Source organism: Leptosomus discolor, chromosome 2, assembly GCF_034619465.1.
Source record: "Leptosomus discolor isolate bLepDis1 chromosome 2, bLepDis1.hap2, whole genome shotgun sequence".
Lineage (NCBI taxonomy): Eukaryota > Metazoa > Chordata > Aves > Leptosomiformes > Leptosomidae > Leptosomus > Leptosomus discolor.
The window spans coordinates 64,058,436-64,081,358 of record NC_141392.1 but is presented as its reverse complement, the minus strand read 5'-3'; the positions used below and the strand labels follow the sequence as shown (position 1 = coordinate 64,081,358).

The window sequence follows — 22,923 nt, the reverse complement described above, 5'->3', positions numbered from 1 at the left end:
CTAACACCGAAGAGAAAAGCAATTTTTGTTTAAAACGAATGCATCAGCCATATTTCTGAACAAAAGGTAAAAACTGTCTTTGCTGTTATGACACCTTATAATTTAGACTCAAGGTTCTGATTTTAATATTGAAGGATCACGAAGACTTCTCTTTTTTTCCATATCAGAACTTTTTGTTCATTTTCTGTTAAATGAATGCAGAAAACTCTAGCACCACAGTGACACGGTATAAAGGAACAGAAGTCTCTAACCAACCATGTGGTAGGGAGGAAAATTATAAAAACAAAACAAAACAAAAGCTATTGCAATTACAAGAAAACATTATGAAAAGTTTATTTTCAACTCCCCTCATTTTCATGTTTGGCTCTTATCTGATTCCTTCTGCTTAATTGTTATTTGGAACTGTGCCTTGGAAGACACTACTGCTGCCTCTCCTCTCAATTTGGAAAGTGTGGCAAAGCAGCTCTATTCAGCTTCAGAGCAGTGAACATAATTGGAGCCCTAGTTCGCAAGCATGAAAGGAGGTGCTGTGCCTTTGATTAGAACTACCATCTCTCTGTGGTGTTTATCTGAAGTGTTATTTCTGTCTTCGGCGTCCACAATGCCAAATTAACATTTTACAATGCTTTCCAATGAGCTCCCAGATCTTGGCTACTGCTCAGCTCTCCCTGACGTGGAGCCTGATGTCATGCTCTGCCCTTATTTTAAATGTGACCCAGGACACTTTAAGAAATCTAAGATGCTGAGATTCTTCTCTTTTATAAAATCTTTACATGCCACACGTCACACAGAACCATAAGCTGGAACGCAGTGCAAAAGCAGAGAGGAAAGAGGCTAGGAGACTTGCTAGACTCAGGCAGTCCCAGGACTAAGATCATTTCACACCACCTCTGACTGGGGAAAGAGCCATCAGTAAGTTTCCAGCACACAAGCCCCATTTAGGGGAGAACTCCATACACACGCTGTAGGCAAAGCACAGCTAGGACTGTTACCAAAGAACAATTACCAGTGGGGCCAAAAAAAGTATCTGCTGCCACGCTTTACGCAAAAGAAACAAGTTTACAGATTTTTCTGGCTTTAAAACATGTGCAGGGAAGATATTACAATATATAGCAACTAGTCCTCTGCATCTGGGTGCATTTCACACATCAGTGCCCAACATTGTTATTCTCACTTCTTTTTTTAATGGAATCAAGTGCCCTGTCTACTAAATAAGGGCTTTCTAATTTTATGTTATTTATTGCTTCAGAGGGGGAGGAGGAAGAATTTCCTAGCAGAGTAAAAATAAACTGGACATCATCAGCCAGAAAAAATGCCAACACTAACTGATAGAAAAAGTGTTTCGTTTAATATAAAACATAAATTATTTAGCACTGTAGATAATTAGTAAAAGTTCACAACATAACACTCAAGTAAAAAAACAAGTGGGTAAGGACTACTAAGCAGCACAGTTGGATATGAAATATTTCATTCAGAGAAAAGAAAGTATATTTGGCAAGACTGCTGCCAAAGCAGCCAGGAACTCTGACAAAACTGCCATGCATCTTTATTATGTGCAGAAAACCTTATCTGAAAAGTATAACTGACTGGAATTTGCAACACTTATTTACACTGGTAAGCATGAGTAGTCCCACTGAAGACAGTGTAGTTGCATAGGTAGTTAACTCAATAATTTGCTTCAGAGCTGCAAATGCAGTCCAAGTGAATAACTGATGTCAGGAAAATATTTTTTTAAAGCTTATGTTTCAGGTACACTGTAATGCCAGTGTTCCTTTGGAATGTTACCATTCTGGACACTTCTCTATTTTACTTAGAACACATTTTAAAATGCTAATTTAATAACTTATGTAGCGGTTGGGTTTGTTTTGCTCTAGATCACGCTTTTTCACTTGATTCTCCTCTCCCAATGGATTGATCTACAGAAAGTCCTAAGTAAAGGTGTAACCAGATATTAACTTGATTAACATTGTATTTGTCAGTTGGGTTGTCATGAGATATGAAAGTCAGTTTCAGATTTCACTAGTCCAGTGAGGAGCTGAACATTTAAGTTCTGTTGATTTCAAGGAATCTGGGGCAAAAGTCTTCCAAACCAGGTTTACACCATTGGTAAGACACAACGGGCACCGCTTTGCATATTTGAGTGTCTTAATGTCTTTGTTTCTTGTTAATCCTAGAAGTGAGATTGTAGTTGCAGCCTGCAATGTGTATACTGATACCACACCACTATTTCGAATTAAATGATGACTATACATCATAGCGTTCAGGCTCAAAGGCAGTATTTGTCTTTCCATTTGTGTTTAAGTTTGAGCCTCTCACTGCCTTCTTCTTCTTCTTCAATTCCACTCCACGGGTTGTAGGCTGATTTTCAACACCATTAGCTGTAATTGATGATACGGTACTATCAAGACCCATTAAGTTGCGCCGATTTTCCCTCTCGTTCTTCTGTATCCTTTTCTTCTTTTTCTTTGCACCTCTAGAGGAAGGTGGATACAAAAAGAGTAAAAGAAACACAAAGTTAGCCCAGATTTAGAGCTTTTTCCACCCACAGCTGATGTGTCAGAGCAATTGTCTGCCTGTCCCCCTTGAGTATAATGCTGAAACAACTACAAAAACTACCGTTCTGCAGCAGAACAAAGACAGAAAAACCATGAAGACAAAAATATGAGACCACTCCACTAGTCTACTTTTTAACATATCATAACACTGCTTTGAAAAGAACTGCTCATGATCTTAAAAATCAGCTAGTCTTGATCAACAGTCAATAGATGTAATTAAAAAAATACAAATTACCAGTCTCCTCTCATAAAAGCCATTGCACTCTTTTTTTTTTTTTTTCCCCTTTTCTAAGCTCAAACACCAAAATACCTGCAGCTACAGTGAGATTCCTGGTTTATTTATTTAACAAGAACAAGACAGGCAGGCAAAGTGCGTAAGATTAGTTTTTCCGATTCAATTTACCTGAACTAGGACAGTTTTACAGAATCAGAAATCACTTTAATGTCTATTTATGCTTATCAGGCTTCATACAACGCCGAAAGCATCAGTCAAGCTCCTGTATCTTTCGCAGCTAGTGCCTTTAACAAGGGAATTACACTGGTCTTGCAGATGATGCCAGGGATTATGCAGATGCAACACCACTTCTACCGTGAATTCCCACTCTTGACAGAAGTTATAACTTTATTTATCTATAAATACGGAATGACACTTCGACTGTAATCTTTCAAGGGCAGGTACTGTCTTTGTTCAAAATTTGTACTGTGCCTAGCACAAAGAGGGCTTGGTTTGTGATCAGAACTGTTATGTTGAATGCTGCTGAAAGACCCAAGTGAGTGGATGAATCATGACTAAAGAATCCAATGAGGAGTGTGCTGTTTCCCCAAAAAGGGTGCTGCAAGAGCATTACTGTCAGTGATGCCATCCTAATGTAATCATATTTTATAGATGAAAATGTTTACACATCAGCCTTGCTAATTGACTGATGACCACCTGCCTATATTTTCATTATTTTTTTTTTAAAGCTAAATTGTGTATTCATGAATACATGAATTGCTGCAGCTCCAATACTGGAACCTCCTAAGGAAAGAGTTCTGGAATTCAAGACCCTCTGCATTAGGATTCCTGGAACAACTTGAGAAGTACTGCTGCATGAGCAAACCGGGGTACAAAATCATAAGTAATCAATAATATAAGTACCAATCCACCAAACTGAGTGTTCAGCTGGGTCTCAGGCATAATCACTTGTAAATTTATGCAGAGAGCACTACCTAGTGTAGCTCAACAAAACAGTACAATGGGAATATATCTAGGGAGATAACGTCTGTACTGACAAACAGATTCTAATAATTAATATTCAAAGGCTGAGGTTACTGTGCAGATTTTCAGTATAAAGCTACTCAAATTTTGAGAAGTAGTTTTCATCTTTTTATTATTTGAACATCAGATGTGATGATGTACCAAAACTTTGAGATACCTGGATAAAAACCTTAGTTGACTTAGCACCTATTATGTGGATATTTCTTATTTCTTCTACAGTCTGCAGAAGATATGTTTACTGCTTGCTAAGATAAAAATCTACTACCATCTTGGACAAAATTTGTTTTCCTATTGCAAAACTATATTTTCCATCCAGAAATCCTGAAAGACAGACATGTCATAAGGGCTTGCCATTCACTTTCTTTTACAGTAGGTATTGTGGCTGTGATGAATACTGTTCTAATAGGCAAAACAGCAATAATTCATTTGGAGGCTCAAAGAAAGGTACAGTGAGTTGTGCAGTTTCACTTTTCCATAGTGAAAGCGTGTACTTGCCAATCACACCTCACTTGATTCTTATGAAGTTTATTTACTGCATAATTCCTATCATATACTAGCATGTGACATGGATATTAAGTGTATTTTCACAGGAACCAGGAAGATAACAGAAGGTTTTAGGTGGAGCAATTATTTAAGTACAGATTGGACTGGATCTCAAGTCATGTTGATATTGCTTTCAGACCCTAAAATAGAAAACTTTTCCAATTAAGATTGCAACACTTGCATGTGTGTCATTTTTTAAGGATATTTCAAGACATATCAACTGCAGTGAACAAGAAAGCTACAGTTCTGCCACAGCCCCTGCGGGTCATGGTTTCAGGTACCATGAGTTGTGAAGAAGTGAGAGTTTTCATTAAAAATATGCAGCCATGTTTCTGTTTTCTTATCTGATCTATGCTATATAGATAGCCTACGAACAGAAATATGGAACAGTCTTACAAACTAGTGGCATCAGAAATGGCAGAAGATACTTCTCTCTTCTACCTCTCAAAAAAAAAGGCAAAAACTTGGAGTCTTTTCTGAAAAAAAACTTGATACATGCAGTCACTGCTATAACTACAAAGACAAGTGAATCACATTTCATTATGTTCTATTTCTACAGCCTGCAAAGTACATATTTTTAGATCCAAGCTTTAGATCAGGAAAAGACATTACTCAGGGTTGCGCTCTGGTGTTAAAACATGCAGTGAAAACTGCCCTCTCCACGTCAGACAAAACACAAGCACTGGGGAAAAACGCAGCAAAAACATAATAAAGCCTAGAATGTACATGGAAGGAATATACAGCACTGTGTAGGACTGACAGGTCTATCTTCCTCCCTCTCAAATTGGTTCTCACCTGACAGGGTATAGCATCAAACACTGCCTCATGGCATCTTTCACTCTCCCTCACTAATGATCAGGTATAAACGGCTCAGTATCCTGGAAGCTTGTGAATGAGGCTCTGCAACACTACGCTTTGCCAAGATGGGACAGCAATGACATGAAGCATGACTTCAGACTGGCATCTCCATCATGGTCCTGCTCCCTATAGTTCAGTAGGAGGGAGCACATTCCAGTGACTCAGGCATGTAGGTGTCTCCTCTCATCTTTTCAAAATGTAACTGAAGCGGTTTTGGGGCTCTGTTTCTTCAGCATGACACTTCAGTGAGAACTCTTCTCAGGACAGCCTTAGTTTCCATTAAAATGAATATTTCACATTTAATACCACTAAAAATTATTGAATTTGATTAACCATTTGTGATTCTACATTCCAAATCTGTGGTCCTACATTCTCCAGCAGATGCCCTGGAAAGGTCACTCAAAATAACTGCTTCCTGAAGTTCAACTAAGGGAGTTGAGTCATACCAAATTTTTGATACTGGCTTCTAACAGACTGTATCAACTGTCACAGTAACTGTGCTTTTAAGGCATTTCCTTCCTTAATGTGCATACTATCAGAATAGTCATGCCCAAATTTCAACGCTGAATTCTGTCAATGTGTAGTTATACAGCCCATTCCTCATTGTACATTAGGGTTAAACTTCCACTCGCAATTTCTTTTCAAATCTAGACACAGCTGGAGATTGCAAATTAAATTTAAAGAAAAGTTAAAGTTAAATATGTATTTGCATCTACACTATAAATGCAGAGACTATTTATATGGGGAGGCAACCAGTCTGGAAAACAATCAGTGAAATAGCTTTGCTTAGATGACAGATACCTGTAATGGCAAACCAAGGAAGTATTTTCAGATGTATTTTTTGAAGTATAAATGCTGCAATAGCTAAAGATATTGTGGAAGCTCTTGTTCAAAATATTGAGTTCTTACCTGCTTAAAGCTTTCACACAACAAATACATACCATTTTAAAAAAAACACCATCTTCTCAGTATGTGACAAACTTTTGCAGATTAATTAATTTTTAGAAGGTGCAAAAATAGTTTGCAGTTGCTAGCAATAAAGCCTAATACACAGCTAAGGGTTGCCACAGGGCAATCCCATATCCCTGGAGTTTTGACTCTCATATACATTATAGTCCTTGCTCTTTTGGGGAGAGAGTGTGTGTGTATGCATGTGTGTGTACACATATACAAACTGTTCTTTCCTTCATGTTTCAGGTGTGAAGCACTTTGTGAATGATTATCGTAAAGCCAGCTTCTTGTTTTGCTTGCTAAAACAAAACAACCCTTCCAACATTTCTCACGATTGTCTAACAGCAGTTGTAAAAATAACACTGCAAGTTGTTTTAAGTATTTCTTGCTTACTGTGTTGCAGGTGAGTCTCTATCTGTGTCACACTCCGAGCTAAATTTTAGGTCCCCTGACTTACTGATGACTGGTGACATCTGTAAAAGAAAAAAAAAAGCAGGAAGGTAAAAAGAAGACAGACAATGGGGCCAACACATGTACATAGAAAACCCACCAGCTTCCTGAATAAGGAGAGAATATACCTCGTTTGAAAAAGAATGTCTATCAGCCATAAAATGTTAACTCCTATGTGGTTACAAACAAGGAAACAGTAGCCTGCTTTAAAAAAAAAAAAAAAAAAAAAGCAAGCTGCTTGCAAATAAAAGAGTTTTTAGGTATGTGTAGAAACAGAAGGTTATGAATCTGCTTGAAGTCAGCTTAAAATACACATGGTCTGTAAAGAATTAAGTTATTTCTTCTACTATATGAGTAAAACCAGAATGCTAAAAAGCCATCTTACTGCATAGTTTTAACAAGAGAAACCTGTCCATTTTCTAAGCATGCAAGTTTCAGTCAAAAGCAGTTCAAGTCAGTCCAGGTTACTTTATAATTCAGGGCTAACAAAAAAAACCCAAAACCCAAACCTAGAAGACTTTAAGTAAATTATCTAATTTCCATTGTAATTAGTGGGTCTCTATGCAACTTGCTCCCTCTACAAACAAACTTCTAATTCTATCAGGTTTCACACTGCAGGAATTCCCATAGGGAAATGAGAGTGCCCTTCCTAAGTTTACTGTCTTCAAAGACAAATTATCTTCTCTACCTTCTTCCACCCAGGCTGTTCAGAACTACCTGGTAACTACCCATGCAGTTTCATTTTCATGGAGGGCCGAAGCCAACACAACTGACAGGCCTTATGTCTCGCTCAAAATCAGCTCTTCTGGAACCAGGCATACACTATCCATGCAGCCACGAACTTCAGGACTCAAGAGCACCACAAACAGGGAGAAAAGCTGTGGAAAGCAGTGCAGCACACTGTAAGTTCAGACCTAGTATCACAATGCTGTCAGTGAAAAACTGTTCTGGACCTTGACTTCAGGTTGACAGGACAGCTATGTTCTGCAAGTGTCCGTTCGGTATGGCACGCATGAAAAAACAAGTTATATCCAGGCAGGGCTTGTGACAGTAGGGACTGGTTCCTTGAAGACCTTGGAAAGCTGGAGAAAAAGTCTGGAGCCCTAGGCCGGAGAAGGGAAGGAGAGAGTAGATCTAGAACTTTCCAAAAAATAAGATTTTTTTCGGGGAGTAAAGGAGAAGAATGGGATTGAAACTAACTCAACCCTCAAAACTTGTTTTTTTAAGACTGTTAGCTGAATTTCGGATTCATAGCCAGCCTACTACATTTGTTTCCGAATTTCTCAAATAGCCTTAGTGTTAAAAAGATCAGACCATCCAGTTCTGCCAAGCTCAGAGGTACTCATCTGCTTGTAAATAAGATGTTTAAATGTTCTACTATCAGCCTGAATTGCTCCAGGAAACAGCCAGTTACTGACACTACCGTCTCTAAAACCCCAGTTAAAACCAAGCAGTATTAGGAAGGGAGTATCATTCGGCAGCCCTGGAGCGCCTAACAACAATACAGCACCTAAAAAAGTAACCACAAAGTCAACAAGAGCTTTCTGGAAGCAACAGAGAAGAAAAAAAAAAAATTAAAAAAAAAAAAAAATCACAGTTCTTGACCCTCTAGTCTGCTAATTGTTCGTTTCATTCAGTGTGACCTCACAGGCAAGGTGTACTATGGTGCCTCCAAATTTAACTTAGACAGAAAACAGGAGGTTGCTTCACATCAGCTCTTTATATCACTTAAGCCTTAGTTTTAATAATTTAAAATGAAACAAATATATGGAAACAAAATATATGGAAACAAATATACTTTGTTTTCAGAAACTATGAGGCACAGATAAAAATTGTCTTGGCACACACAAATGAAGGCCATATTGGACCTAGAACCCGTATCTCCCAAAACTCAGTTTTAGGCCTTGAAGACTTTAATTACCTTCTTAAACCCTAAACGGAATTAATTAAAAAACATCTAGTCAATATTAGTAGTTGAATGAAATTTGAACTTTTTTTGTCTTGGTCCTGCTCCCTAGGTATTACTTTATTAACTTAATATTATTTTTATGCTGATTTAGAAGAAACAGGATCAAGCTCCCATTGAATATTGAATTCATATAAGCACAAGAACCATGTTCAAACATCAGTCATTAGAATTAGTCTACTAAAAAAACAGATTGCTGGATTAGTTTAGACAAAAGTCAGCCTATTAGAACACAGCAACGTAGCATTGGCAGGGCTAGGAAGAAAAATCTTCTACTTCACACACAAAATCCTTGTTAATACAGTAATAAACTTGAGACTAAGTCAATGGCAAAAGTAAACACAAAAGAAGGAAATATAATGCCACTGATACGAAAATACAAGAGTGTGCTGTAAAGGGAATGACACTAAGTAATTAATACTTCCTTCAGCATTTATAACCTTGTGGTTCCTTGCCACACACAATCACGAATTCACTTCACTTGCAGTCAAAACAAAATCTTTTTCTGAAAATCCTGTGTGAATGATGCTGAAGTAGGTTTTTTTACCCTCCTTTTTGAATAAATATTACAGAATCTCTACATTGTAATAATACTATAATAAAATACGGACCTTTCCAAAGAACAGTCTAGCAGAATTCCCTTAAGTGCTGCTACAGAAGACTGACTTCTCTTATCAAAAATGGACTAAGTTTTTTAATACTTTCTGATACCAAAACCCAGAAAATGATCCTTGGTTTACAGTTCAAAGATTAAAGTATCCACTAAATTAAGCTGCCTAACTGAAGGTTCTTATGATCTGTTTTAAAAACAGCTCATCACGTAGGCTTTCATATATTCAAGCACAGCATTTCAGTACGAGTACCAAGGAAAGAAAAGCACACAATTAGAGACACTCAAATAGCTGTGTTCGCCTGACATGGCAACTAATGAGATTCCTAGGGTCTGTAGGGACAGACTCCCAACTCTCCAGAGTACTGTTTGAGTATGATAGCTTTCTTACCTCATTCCTACAAACTTTCAAGCATGTAATGAGGCAGGAACTAGATACTAGATCTTTTTGAAGCAGATCTCATACATCAGATCACAGATCTACCTTCTCTTGCCTATGCCACATACCTTTGTGTCCCTCTTAGCCCGCTCCTTGAACTACTTTTCCCATCCCAGTGATGTGAGTAGGCAGTAGCAGTACTGAAGGAACAAGTGGGGTCAAGTGGCAGATTTAAGAAGGCAATGCAGGAGCTGGTGCAACAAGAGGGGATGAAGCACCTGGAGGAGCACAGTGAATGAGTAAGTGCAGGCTGGGAAAAAAAGGCAGGAGGTATTTGGCTAAGGAGGTAGTGGTAAGACACAATGCATCAAGGACATGCTAATGTAAGGAGGAAGCCACAGAAGACTAGAGTATGGAGGGGCTGAAGAGGCTGTTGATCTCTTCTCTTCCCATTTCTAAACCTCTCAGACCACTTGTTATGCACGGGCAGATCTCACGGGAAGTTCCAAACAGCTCTGCACTATTGTCACTGTGTCTGTACTAAGATTCAGCAAACAGTGTTGTAACAGATATGGTGGTAGCTATTAAATTCATCCAGATTGCAGAGCTTAAGTATTAATACAGAATTATTAGGGCTGTGTTTGCTTTACAGAAAAGAAATATTAATGTTTCAGATAATTATTAACATATTGAACTTTTCTGTTCACAAGAACAAATACCGAACATAGTATGAGCTCCTTTGCACAGTGTGTCACTAATGGTGTTCAATTTTGATACCATGTTCTAATTCTCCACCCTTTAAAAGATAAAGCCCACCAGAAGGAGAGGAGAACATCAGTTCATACCAACTGCAGAAGCTTAGATTTTCTGAAGTTTCTTTAGCTTTGTTCACTATCACAAAAATAAAAATTGTAATAAATTTATACTTTCCTTTTCTAGAAGGCTTGTTTGCTTTACAGCTTATTTTTTGATACTTGCCCTGGTTTGGGCTAAACCAGGACTAATTCTGTTTTAGTGCTTTAACTTTTCAGTTAAGTCTCCCCTAACTAACTGCACTTTCTGAAACATCAGCACGTTTTTCCAGACAGTGACTGCTCCCAGCAGTGATACGGCCTGATGTTTACAGTTCGTACCAAGGAATGGGATGCAGAAAGGCCCTGGCTTATGCTTGTTCTTATAGTGACCAAGGTCACCACTAAATCTTGTACTCCTCCATGTTGGGGTGCCGGGAGTGAAAAGGGTCACAAGCACGAAAAAGGTCACACCTGCAGGGAGGAGCGGACCGGACAGGTGACCCAAACCTGACCAACAGAGTGTTCCATCCCATAGACATCATATTCAGTATAAAGCTGAGAGATCACGAGGGTCTCTCTCTCTTCCTCTCTTCTTTGATGGCCAACATCTGAGGAGGACTCTGTCTGTTCTTCTGTCGTCAATCCCGACCCGTGCATCCCTGAATCCAGTGCCCGAGTCCAGCTCCTGCATCCCGTCCCTGTCTGCTGTCGAGTCCAGCCTGGGACTGCCCCAGTGCCAGCCCTGCAGCATCAGTGGTGACGTATCGTCATCAGGGTGGGGGGAGTTGGGTTCGGTATTGGGTTTGTATCTATTTGTACATATTGTATATATTTCATTATTTCCTTATTCTTCTTATTATTTTTCTTTTATTATTATTTCATTAAAGCTGTTTTAGTTTTCTTTTCCAAACTGCAAAGTCTTTCTCCCATGTTCTCTCTCCTTTTCCCTTTTGGGAGGGTAGAGGGGTTAATAGAGAGCGCCTGTCATTTCTTAGTGGCCGGCTCAGCCTCAACCCGTGACAATACTTAACATTATCTCAGTGTTACCACACAAGAAGCAACCAAGGCAAAACAATTAAAGGTTAAATACACAAAAGCATATCAGTTCGTGACCCCTGCTGTAAAATCCATAGCAGTAAGTCAAGCCTTAAACCCTCCCTGTGTAACTCGTGGAAACAATCAGATGTATCAGAACACACTTCCTAGCAAAACCTGATAGGGCATCTAAAGGAAATACTAGGGACAAAGTCTCATACCAAGAGAGTGGTTTCCTCTAGGCTGTGCAGAGTTGTCTCCAAGACAGATGGTCTGCAGAGGTTCTCTGGCAGACTAAGAGGTAGATGGACAGAACGGAATGGTGCAGGCAATCTACTCAGGTGATTCAAGCCATGAAAGTAAACGCGCTTGCTCTATAGCCTACGCTGCACAGAGGAACTCTCCCATAGAAACTGTTTCTACAGAACTTGATCTAATTAAAGATTTATTGGCTCACAGATGGCAAGAATGAACATGTCTCTGTGTCTTTTCGGACTAGTCTTTAGGACATTAAACTCATATTAAGTTGTATTTTTTTTTCTATTACACAGTTCGTGGATAAAAGATGTATAACAATGTACTTAACTCCCCAGAGTCATGTTGATGCCTCCTGTCAAAACTGTTCTAAGAAGTCAAGTTTGGGAGAAATGCTGTGACAACACCACACTCAATTTTCTTTCATGCTATTCTGTACCCCTTCACACATTTCCCCATTAAATGAACAACCAGCAGGGAGTTTTGCTAGTGGAATTACGTATATTTCTTTTGCCATGACCTTCCTATTTAAAATGCAATTAATTGCCTTTTTCACACACTAGCATTTTTAAAGAATAAGCCTATCTAAATCAGATTAACCATATTTTAACCCTTATGTCTAACAGTATTAGTTGTGAATATCTAGCAGAACTGTGGCTCTGCATACAACAGAGACATTGGCATGAATTTTTATCTTTCCCATAAAAACCAGCTAAACCACTGAAGCGTTTAGGACTAAGCCAACACTCACTAGCTTCTCCATCCACAGGCCTCCTAGAACCACAGGCAGAGAGGACTTTGCGTTGTCTAGTCCTTGAAAGCACAAAATCCTGGGCCTGTTCAGGGCTAGGAGAGACCAGCAGGAAGTCTGGTAGGTAAAAACTGTAGTCATGGCTCAACACTGACAAAAATCAAACCAAATCAACTAGACGACTACAGGAGGGACAAGAAAAGAAAGAGGCAGAGAAGTGGAGACAAGTTACTTCAGACTGAAGCACTATGGTTCAGAACAGCTGTTTTCAGTCTTGGCCTCTGGGAATTTATCTGTGGTTACAGCTTTGCATTAAAATTTGCATTAAAAATAGTTCAATCCTGTTCAGAAAGAGGCTGTGAGGACCTAAGGAGAAAACCATGGGAAACAAAGTTAGCTTGCTCCTCAGAGCTAACTTAATAGTGTAATGAATGGAAGCGTAGTTTTGGTTCTGCTTGACCAGCTCAGTAGCTCAGCCTGACTCTTCCTGTCTTTAAACAGATCAGTCACTTACAGCAAATGACCATGGATGTCATTTCACCTTTTCTTTTTCCCTCAGATATTAATTTGCTTATAAACCAGATACATTTTATTTCAGTGACTCAAATAATACTAAAGACATAGGCCTAAACATTTTTCAAGACAGAAAGCATTAGGAACCACACAGGTGGTTTGGGACTTGAAAAAAAGAGCGCTACCAGCTTATAAATAAACTAGCACCACACATGCTTTAAGAGAGAGTAATTCAACTTGTTCAAGCTGAAGTTCAACTCTGTTTTCCCTTTAAAATGCAGTTTGTACATACAGAGTACTTAAATACAGGAAACGATAGAATTAAAAAGCTGAAGTATGTTAGTATTGGGTAACATTTAAGGAAAACAGTCCACTCCTTGTAGATGGTACCATAGTAACATTTCCTTCAGAATAAGGATTTCTTCAAAAATAATCAAACTAATTACTAGTGCAAAAGTAGGATTTTAAAAGATTTATCTATTTTATGATGCCTATTCAATAGTTTATGGGGAAGACCACATAGCAGCTTTGCAGACTGAGTCTAGAAAAGCATAGTTTCTTTCAGCCCAGCTGTCAATGCCTTTAGAGAGAGATCTGTAATCACATTAGGCGCAAATGAAACCCAGAATGGCAAACTTCACTATCATACATTCTAATTCAATTGAATATCACTTTTTTTGGGGTCTGCAACCTCTCTGAACCTTGAAAATGAACACACTTCATGGCGTGTTGAATGTCTTAAGCTCTATTCACTGCAAGAGTTCCATCTTATTCATTAATGTTTCCCTCATTAGCATTATCACATCTTCCTAGTCCCTCCTCTTCCTAAAAGACAATCAGTCACTGAAGTGTTCCCCAGTAAACTGAAGGAAGGCATCATTAAAGAATGGAAATATATGATAAAAACAAATAGAAACAGCACAAATTATGAAATGAAAGTTTTTGAAGAAACTAATATAAAAATTTCTACCCATAATTGGAAATTTTTTAGAGCAAGTTTTTACGCTTTTTAAATTTTTAGATCTAATAAATAAATTGTGAGCCCACAAAAAAACCCCACATTGAAAGAGCTCAAGCCCAGGGGAAAAGCATCAATTGCTTGGCAAGTTAGTTTCAGACGCGCTAGGCTAAGCACTCAGAAAGTCTGACAACAATCTGCTCTAGGGGAAGAAGAGTGAGAATGTGAATTATGTATGTGAACAGTGATAATACCAAACTTTGTTTAAATATACATGGAATGAAGTTTTGATGTTCTCTGTGTAGATTACCCAAATTGTGCAATAATAATGTAGTTCTTGAAGGTAACCCTTTTCTTTTCATGCCTACGACCATTACATTTTTCAAAGATAAATACTCTAGAAAGTATTTTCTTACACTTTTCACGGAAATTTTAAATTACTGTGTTTTTTTGTCTATTACTACTTCCCAGTATTCTCACATAATGTGGAATTCAGTACTTAACATTCAGAATCCAGTTAGATGCATTTCATGTAGTGAGTGGTAGGCCATGTTAAATTATAAAGCATATTCACAAGATTTCATAGACAGCAGAACATTTCTGGCCAAAAAAAGCTGCACTCTATTGACTTGGAAATGTCCCTGATTTGCCAAAACTTTGCAAAACACAAATTCTGGTTTCTAACAGAACCCTATCCAAATTCTTGTCTTTTCTGCCTTCATCTTAAGGAACGTGAAAACATCACATTTACTGCAGCAGCCAGATGACAGGTTTGTCTCCATTTCTTGGGATTATTCATCTGTGCAGGGAGAACTTCACTCCATGAAATTTCTATTGGCAGTTTAGATGTATGTTGTAATTAAACATGATTATGACCTAATTTTGTGGCTCAGGAGTTAAGTAACTCATAAGGCAGGAAAACAACGTTTGCATAAAATTATGATGTTATGAATGCAAAGCTGATGGTAGAAAGCATTTTGAAAACAGGTTCTTTGAACTACAACTTTTTTTATTATTTGCAAAGATTAATATTGGATCTTGAGTAATACACCCTCTTCTAATGTTAATGATTCCATTTTATTCACTCATCTTAAAACTCTGACGATTAGCTAGATAGGCATTTATAATATTTGCAGTTGGAAAACTATTTTTAATTAGACTATCTGATATTCTCAGTAATTAAAACCATAGTAGTATTCTACATTTTAAGGGCCCTATTTAGTCTTGTATAGTAACAAAATCTCACAAGTAACTGCTATGATGATTTTCACAGTAACTGTTTTGCAGTCTTAAAAGAGCTAAATATTTAATTATCACTGAAAAAAACCCGAAAGAACAATAGATATAGCAGACCTGGATATAACTAAGTATTTGGGAAAACATCCTTGTGGCCAAAAACCAAAACACAACCAAAAAATTCAGTTATATTTTCCTGCTTGTGGTAACAACTTAATTATTCAATAAATATTTTTGGATTAAAAAAAAAAATAAAAGCAGCTTCATTTTCTGCCAAAGGAAACAAAAACCACCATAGGGTATTACAAAAAGATTTTTCTTATTTCCCATGTAAAAGAAATTGGCATATACTTTCATCAGCTCTTATACTGAAAAAAATACGAAAGGAATAGGAAGAAAAGTTGCTGTGTCACTGCTGCAACACAGGAACTGCCATAACTGATCAGCCCCCTCAGTGGTCGTCTTAGCAGTTTTGTCTCAAAAGTATCTGTATCTGGTATTGCCTAAAGCCAAAGCGCTGCAGGACTTTCCTTCACTACGACAAACAACTGAATGACAGTTTGTTTCGTCCATGCAGCACTCTGCAGCTTTTGTAAAACCATTACAGTTCAAGGCATGCCAAGTCTCACACAGAAATTTGATTGATCATTTGATTCAACTCACTATCTTCTTGGTGATTTGTATGGTGCTTATGTAACTTGAAATTAAAAAAAAAAAAAAAAACCATCAGCCAGATTTGTGTCCCAGCCATTCAGATGCTTTTGGAATCTCAGCCATTACCTCAGTCTAAAACGTGTTATGAAAAAAATTATTCCCTGAGTGCGTAAGTTTAATAGTGTCTTGCAGAAGTTAGGTTCACCAGGTTAACTAAGCATAGCATAAACAAAAATTTCCTTCTACCAATATTAGATATGTTCCATTACAGCTTAATGTTCCCTGATCTTGTTTAACAGCAGGAGGGAAAAAAAACAAAACAAAAGAAAAAAGAGTGCATCCAATTCACCTCTGCATCATGTACAATTTTATACACTCTCTTCAGTGCTCATTCTTTGCTAGTTTCATCTTGCAAGTTTATCCTCTTATACCATTTTTTCCAGGACTTGTAAATGTTTCATTACTTTTCTCTGGGCTCTCCATGATTTTGTAGTGCCCTTGGATGCTGTGCAAGATAAAAAGCAACATAGTTGCTTGGTTTTTGACTGCTACTGTACACTTCATTCATTCTATCTTTTGAATATCTGTGTGTACTATATAGACTGCTACAAAATTCCAACAAATTACTAAATATGGAGTCAATTTAACTCAAAGTGCCAACAGAATCAAAGAATATTTCAATGAAATATTACTAAAACTGTAGTACCAAAAAAGTGCTACTAGTAATACAAAAACTATTCTTAGAAAAATTTGTCAACCATAGACACTTGAGAAAATATAAGCAATCAAAACTAATGAAACGTTACTTCTCACACAGTTGAATAAATATTGGTTGTAAATTTTAGTATCATTAGTTAGTGCACATAAAAATATTTTGATCCAGTAAATCAACTAGATTCCTACCAGACTAAAACAGAAAAAAAGATGTGGATGAGAATGATTATGTCTTTAATGACAATAAGTATCTCAGCACTTCTCCCTTTTCTAATCTGGGTATGAGTGAAATTGGGTGAATATAGCAACATATTCCCTCTGGGATACCTTCCTTGCGGTGGACAACAGATGAAAGAAGTCTTCATGTTTTGCAGTAAAGTAATTTTTCCTACATTTGTTCCAGTCTGCCTTTACAAGAGTATCTGGAAGTAACGCACCTTTGTCTTTCTTGGACAATGGTTTGGCTATGAGTTTCTCAGCTAGCTACAAAGAGGTAAAAGATACTTCAGATTAATTATTACTACTTGGTGTAGTGATTAATTCAATTTTTCAAGTATAGTTAGAAACAAAACACTTAGTAATTCAATTTATAGAAGTTGGCTTCAACAAGACAGCTGGCTTCAACAAGACTGCCAAGTGAGTAATCTGTACTCAATTATTTATTGAACACTACCTTTCTCTATTCACCTATTAAAAACAAAAGCTACACGAAAAAGGGTAATAGAAGTAGCTTTCAGTGTTTTAACCTTGAACATTGCAATATATATTATGCAGCAAAGATCAGATAAATCACCTGAAATGAGAAAAAAATTGCATATGCTTTGAGCCTTGCAAATCAGATGCAAAATATTAGATTCAATTGTACAAAAGTACATGGAAAAGTCAGGCCATGTGAAAGCACATAACTGTCGAAAGCACACTTAAGAAGGATACAAACATTCTGGAATAAAAAATTCTTAAATTCTAACAGTAACTAAAATAATTTCTAACACTGTTTTTTGCTTACGAAGTATCCCATGTTTTAAGACAATCATCAGTCTTACTTCACAGAAGGGGAACATAAAGCTATGCAAAGTTTCTAATCTCTGTCTGGAGAAGTGAGAGTCATTTGGCCTGCTTTGCACATAACACTATCTCTAAAGATCTGAAAAAAAATAAAAATCAAACCCCTGTTTTTTTTCCTTGACTAAGAACTGGCTGCCGTTTCTATTTATTCTGTGCATAGTGTAATCTGACTGCTAACTAAAATCACAGAAAGAGGAATGCTTCTTCAAACAATATAGTATGAGACATGTCAACAACAACATAACGCCGTATGCAACTACAACCCAATCTGACTATATGGTAGGAGTGGAGAGATACCAGATATAGTCAAGACAAAAGCCTCTCTTTCCTTTGATCCTCTAAACTAAGAAGTCTGTATAGTCCACCCGCCTGAGCAACCTACAGGATGATGGGTGCAGTCATTCACACTACAGAACCATCAGCAGCTTTTAAACAGAAACATCCATTGACAAGCAAGCACGTTTAGATGCAGCAAATCTCTTCATACAGTAATAAGGCTTTATGATCGCATCGTATATCTTTAATTAGGATATTACTACACAGACTGAAAAATTCTTGAGAGAAAAACATCACAGCTTTTTCTTTAGCAACCCCATAGATAAGGAAATTTGACGGCAGAAAATCTGAAGAATCTGTGGGCCATGCATATTCTAAGAATGACAGTCAAGTGCCCAAAAGTATATCAGGTTTCGACAAATCCATGTTGTTTCTTCAACTGTTAGTTACATCACATAGCTGCGAGAGACACTTCTGTAAACCTTGGAGTCAATGGGAGATTCGCCACTCATTACAACAATGGTGCAAAAGTAGGCAGAGTATTTAATTGCCACATGATGGAACAGCTGGTTCCACACAAGACGAATGTCAGACATCTGCTGAAAATCTACCTGCTTGCCTGGAATGAGGTTTACACATAAGAAATTTTTCCAAAAAGGATCGGAAATTAATACAGCCCACCTGGCACACAAAAGACATACTCCACCACTACTTACAGAACCATTCCTTCTCAAATTTTTACCTTATGTAGTGTTGGAGAACCTTCCTCTGCTTCTGTTGGTCCTTCAGGCAGGAGAGGAGCAGAATCTGGTACTAAACCTGAAGGTTGTTCTTCATATTCTTCTGAAAACAGGATCCATAATTCACCATTATAATGAGAGCCATGAAAGAATTACGGTAGTATCTATTTTATGCAAACCACCATGACATTACAATCTAGCCAAAATCTGGGTGTGAACTAAAACAGGTGAAAAATGTTTGAAGCCAAACTTTGTATAAGAATTTATCAAAATTTGCCTGTTAACTTCTATTTATAACAGTAAGCTTAGATTTAAATGTAATTTACATATAGGTAATTTATATAGGTAATTATATAAAATAAAAACAATCATTTACATGACCAAGGACAAAGTCCATACTAACAGCAATGCAGTTGATACTTAACAAATGCATCACATGCATTTCTTTTGATCCAATAATAAGATGGTCACCGACTGAAACAAGTTATATAGCAGGGTTTTTTTGCACAGCTGGACAACTGCCTCAAAATTTTTTCTTTTTTATTTTATTTTTATTTTTTTTTAAGAACAACAGGCCATCAATGAAGACTCTTCCTACAGACTGCTCTCTGGCTTATTTTGCAAGGAAGAAAGGAAGAAGAAAACGCACAGGATGTGCAAGGCAAGGACAAAGGGGAAGGGCAGTAGTTAAACTAATTACCATCATCAAGTTAGCATAGTGTTATGTCCAAGTTTTTTTTAGGAAAGAGGCATAAATACTAGACTTCACTTGAAAGACAGAGGGAGGAACTAGAAAATAGGGGAAAATATCTTGAGAAATGTTGGGTTAAAAGATTTCTAAACACTAGAATAACTGATAGTTTGATAGTTTAGGAAGGTAAATGAATTTCTTGTACCATGCAACCACATACTGCATCCATAAGCTGAATACTAACAGTTGTAAAGACACTGAGAATCTTTACATCAGTTGACTCAGTAGGATGCTTCCTATATTATTTTTTCAGATTCATTCAGGTTTGTCTGTATTAGTTTAATCAAAACTGATAAAAGACAAGGACCTGGTAGCAAGTTCGATGCTTGGATATGAGATTTAAACATTACTACTATTTTAAAACTCCATACTGAAATTCACTTATTTGGGAAATTAGCATTCTCCATTAAAGTAGGGTGAAAATCGAGAGTTTTTACAAAAGTAACTGGTTAGATCTAGTAGGTATTGCCTAAGAAAAACCCAAGATGTCTATGAAATGGTTTGATGCGTCCTAAATTATTGCCAAGGTAGGGCATGAACCAGGTGGCTATATGTAAGAAGAGACAAGGAATCAATTCAGTTGACTGGATTAAGCCAGTACTATATAAGCTGGAACATTTAAGTAAGTGCCAATACTTTCCTAAGTCAGGTATGTCAACTTGCTAAGTGGTTAGCTAACTTTACACAGTTTCTGCATCACAATAAGTCATCATTATGCCATCTGTGTGCTACATAAATTTGTATCTTCAGAACAATAAGCAGTACAGCATGTTAAAATCTTGGAGCATCAGTTAAACCCACACCGGTATACCAGGAAGACAGCACTAAACTTACTTTCACCAGCCACATAATTAGCTGGAAAATAGCCTTGCTGTCCATTTGCTAGGCTGCCAAACCACCAGTTATCATTATCTTTGTATAACACTTGGATAATGTCACTGCGATGGATGGTTAGCTCATCTGATCGATGCGCTGTGTAGTCATAAAGAGCCACTACCTAAAAGAGAGATAAGAGCACCACAGCTTTATCACAACCATGCCACAGAGAAAAAAGCGCAACATTCACTTCCTCTTGCAGAAAAGCAGCTGAAACCAAAGCTGCACTTTGGTAAAAGCTGAGGCTGTCTCAAGTTTTGCTAATGGGATCAGGGGTGGTGGGAAAGCAGCAGGAGAGGCAAGATAAAGGACTGTGGGATTGTAGAAATGGTTAAGAACATTCAATTCACTAAGATTAGCTTCAAAACAGCAGCTGTTAGTTTTATAAGCAATTTACTTGTGAAGCAAAAGGAAAAAAAAAAAACCACTTCATACATTCACTTTCTTAGAACTGTTACACCACCTTCAGATCCCATTCTGTGTGTGCTCATGAAGCATGTGTTCGAATAAATACTTCAACAGTATGTCAGTTTTACCGAAGGAAAAATTGAATACAAAAATGCCATTGCAAAGTTTTGCTTTGATCACTCCACTTTTTCCTTTCTTTTGTTGAGAAACAAGGATTTGCATATACTATTCTACAAATATCTGCCAAAAATACCTTTATATGCCATTTCACATAATAAATCCATTTACCAGTGAAATACCGTGCATCTATACTTTTCTGGAAAAAAGTACTAATAGTGGTCAGCACCATGCATACTACATAGAATACATCACCAGAAGCCCGCTTTCTATCCTGAATATGAAAATATCAAGTATAATTTCTTATTTATTTCCTATGCCCTATGAAAAAAAAGTCTGTCCTGATGAATTTGGAGCAGAAAAGACTGAAAACAAGTGAACTGAAAGAATAAGGGAATTGCTCACTTCCCTTATGATAAGTGAAGAGCAAAATTATGACCTATTTTACACAAAGAACACTGCTTATGTACATACAATCTTCACCTCAGATTCCTCTACGAAATTGGAAGTAAAGAGGTCAGAAACAGGGATCATTAGGAGCAATAGAAGGTTATAGGGGATTGAAGGAGACAGCAAAGTTATGAAGATATGGACTTGGAGAAAAAAAAAACCACTTTTTTTTTTACTCATGCATGGACTTAAATCCTAAGACTGCCGAACTGCACGGTGCTTTTTATATTTGTATTTCTTTTTTGAGTAAGATCACCTATGACTTAAATGCGTAAAAAATACAGCCAATGTCACTTTTATTTTCATAATTCCGTGTCACCAATTAAACAGATTACATCAGTTACAAATGTGAAAAGATGGAAATGATTCTACCACTGTAAATTCTATGTGGCAATTTGTGAGCAGGTCAGCATCAAAGAATTAGTATCAGCATAGTTCTCGGTAGACAGGAAATTTATCTAAATATGCATTCAGTAATCCTGAACTTACACACAGAAGCTAAACCATGAAAAACCCTTTATCATAATTCTCCTCCCTGCATCAGGAAAGCTAATACAGTAATTACAGGTGATGCTGACAATACAGAAATATGACCTACAGAATAGAACCAAACTAAACCACAGTAATAAGCACCACAGAGAAACAGTACAGAATGGGAAGCTCGCATGATCGTGTCCAGTAAGGGGTGCTCTAATAGTGCCCACTTCAGCAGAGTGACAACGGTTTCCTTAGCGATAGTACTATGAAAACCATGAGGTCACTTAAGGTAATTAAAAAAAAAAGAAAAAAAAAGAAAAAAAAGGAATGTAACACTAATTACTTGGCAGCATGAAAAACAATGAAAAGCAGAGCAACAAATACTTCTTTTTTCAGTGTCCTTTGTAAGATAGTTCTGGTACACATTTTGTTTTTTGGAAAAAATTACAAAAATTCAGTAACACGGAAACACTGCCAACAAACACTTCAAACCAATCAAGCAAGTCCCACTGTCTGTATCCCAGAAAAAAAATTAAAACACCATTGTGTCCTGTAATACAACTGGTTTAGCAAGCCTGACAATTTGAACGAAAAGTGGAAATTGCCACTATATTCTCTGGAAACATATGATCAGAAAATTACCATAACAGGATACAGGAAATGCACCTCAGGATCAAAGAAGAATGTAAAATGCTCACAACTATGCCCAAAGCAATAGAATTCCTTCTGGTGTGACATTCAGACATGTGTTAAGTTTTGTCTGGGTCCAAGTTCAAGGGAAAAAAAAAATAAAAAAATCAACCTATATTCATAAAAAATTTACAAAATTATTTTTCAAGATTGATATAAAAATGTGATTCTGCTATGAACAAGCTTGTAAAAATTACAAAATCTTGGGTAGCAAAAAACATCCTTGGGATTGTTCTAAAAGAAAAACAAAAAGTTCTTTCAAAAACACAGATACAGTGTAACAGGTATAGAAGACAGTGACAAAAAATTACATAATACTTACTGTCTCTTGCTCGAGTGGATAATTGCTTCCTCCTCTCTCCCCCACTGCAGGCAGGCAATCTCTGTTCTAGAAGAAGAAAGTATTTTAAAACTTTAATATAAAGTATTTTGATAAACTATATTTTTGAGTATTTTTATGTCTACTGTAAAACAGTAAGAATTATCTGTAATAAAATGCTTTTCTTAAAAAAGCAAAAGCAGAAGTGATGTTAAGCAACACCGAGTAATATTGGCTCTGTAGATATTTAGAAAAAGATACTAAGTTTTTCAAG

General features: G+C 37.0%; 1 protein-coding gene across 1 annotated transcript in view; it reads right to left on the bottom strand.

Moving 5' to 3' along the window:
* Window positions 1–1,498: 1,498 nt before the first annotated feature.
* The window catches only part of AHI1 (Abelson helper integration site 1), a 99,471-nt gene continuing 78,046 nt past the window's right edge, over window positions 1,499–22,923 (bottom strand). The window contains exons 20-24 of the mRNA XM_086460441.1: window positions 22,653–22,718; window positions 20,147–20,309; window positions 18,564–18,664; window positions 6,559–6,638; window positions 1,499–2,473 (exon numbers count right to left, since the gene is read on the bottom strand). Of these exons, the coding sequence (XP_086316567.1) occupies window positions 2,245–2,473; window positions 6,559–6,638; window positions 18,564–18,664; window positions 20,147–20,309; window positions 22,653–22,718 (639 nt within the window). The 3' untranslated portion in view covers window positions 1,499–2,244. The remainder of the gene's footprint in view (window positions 2,474–6,558; window positions 6,639–18,563; window positions 18,665–20,146; window positions 20,310–22,652; window positions 22,719–22,923) is intronic.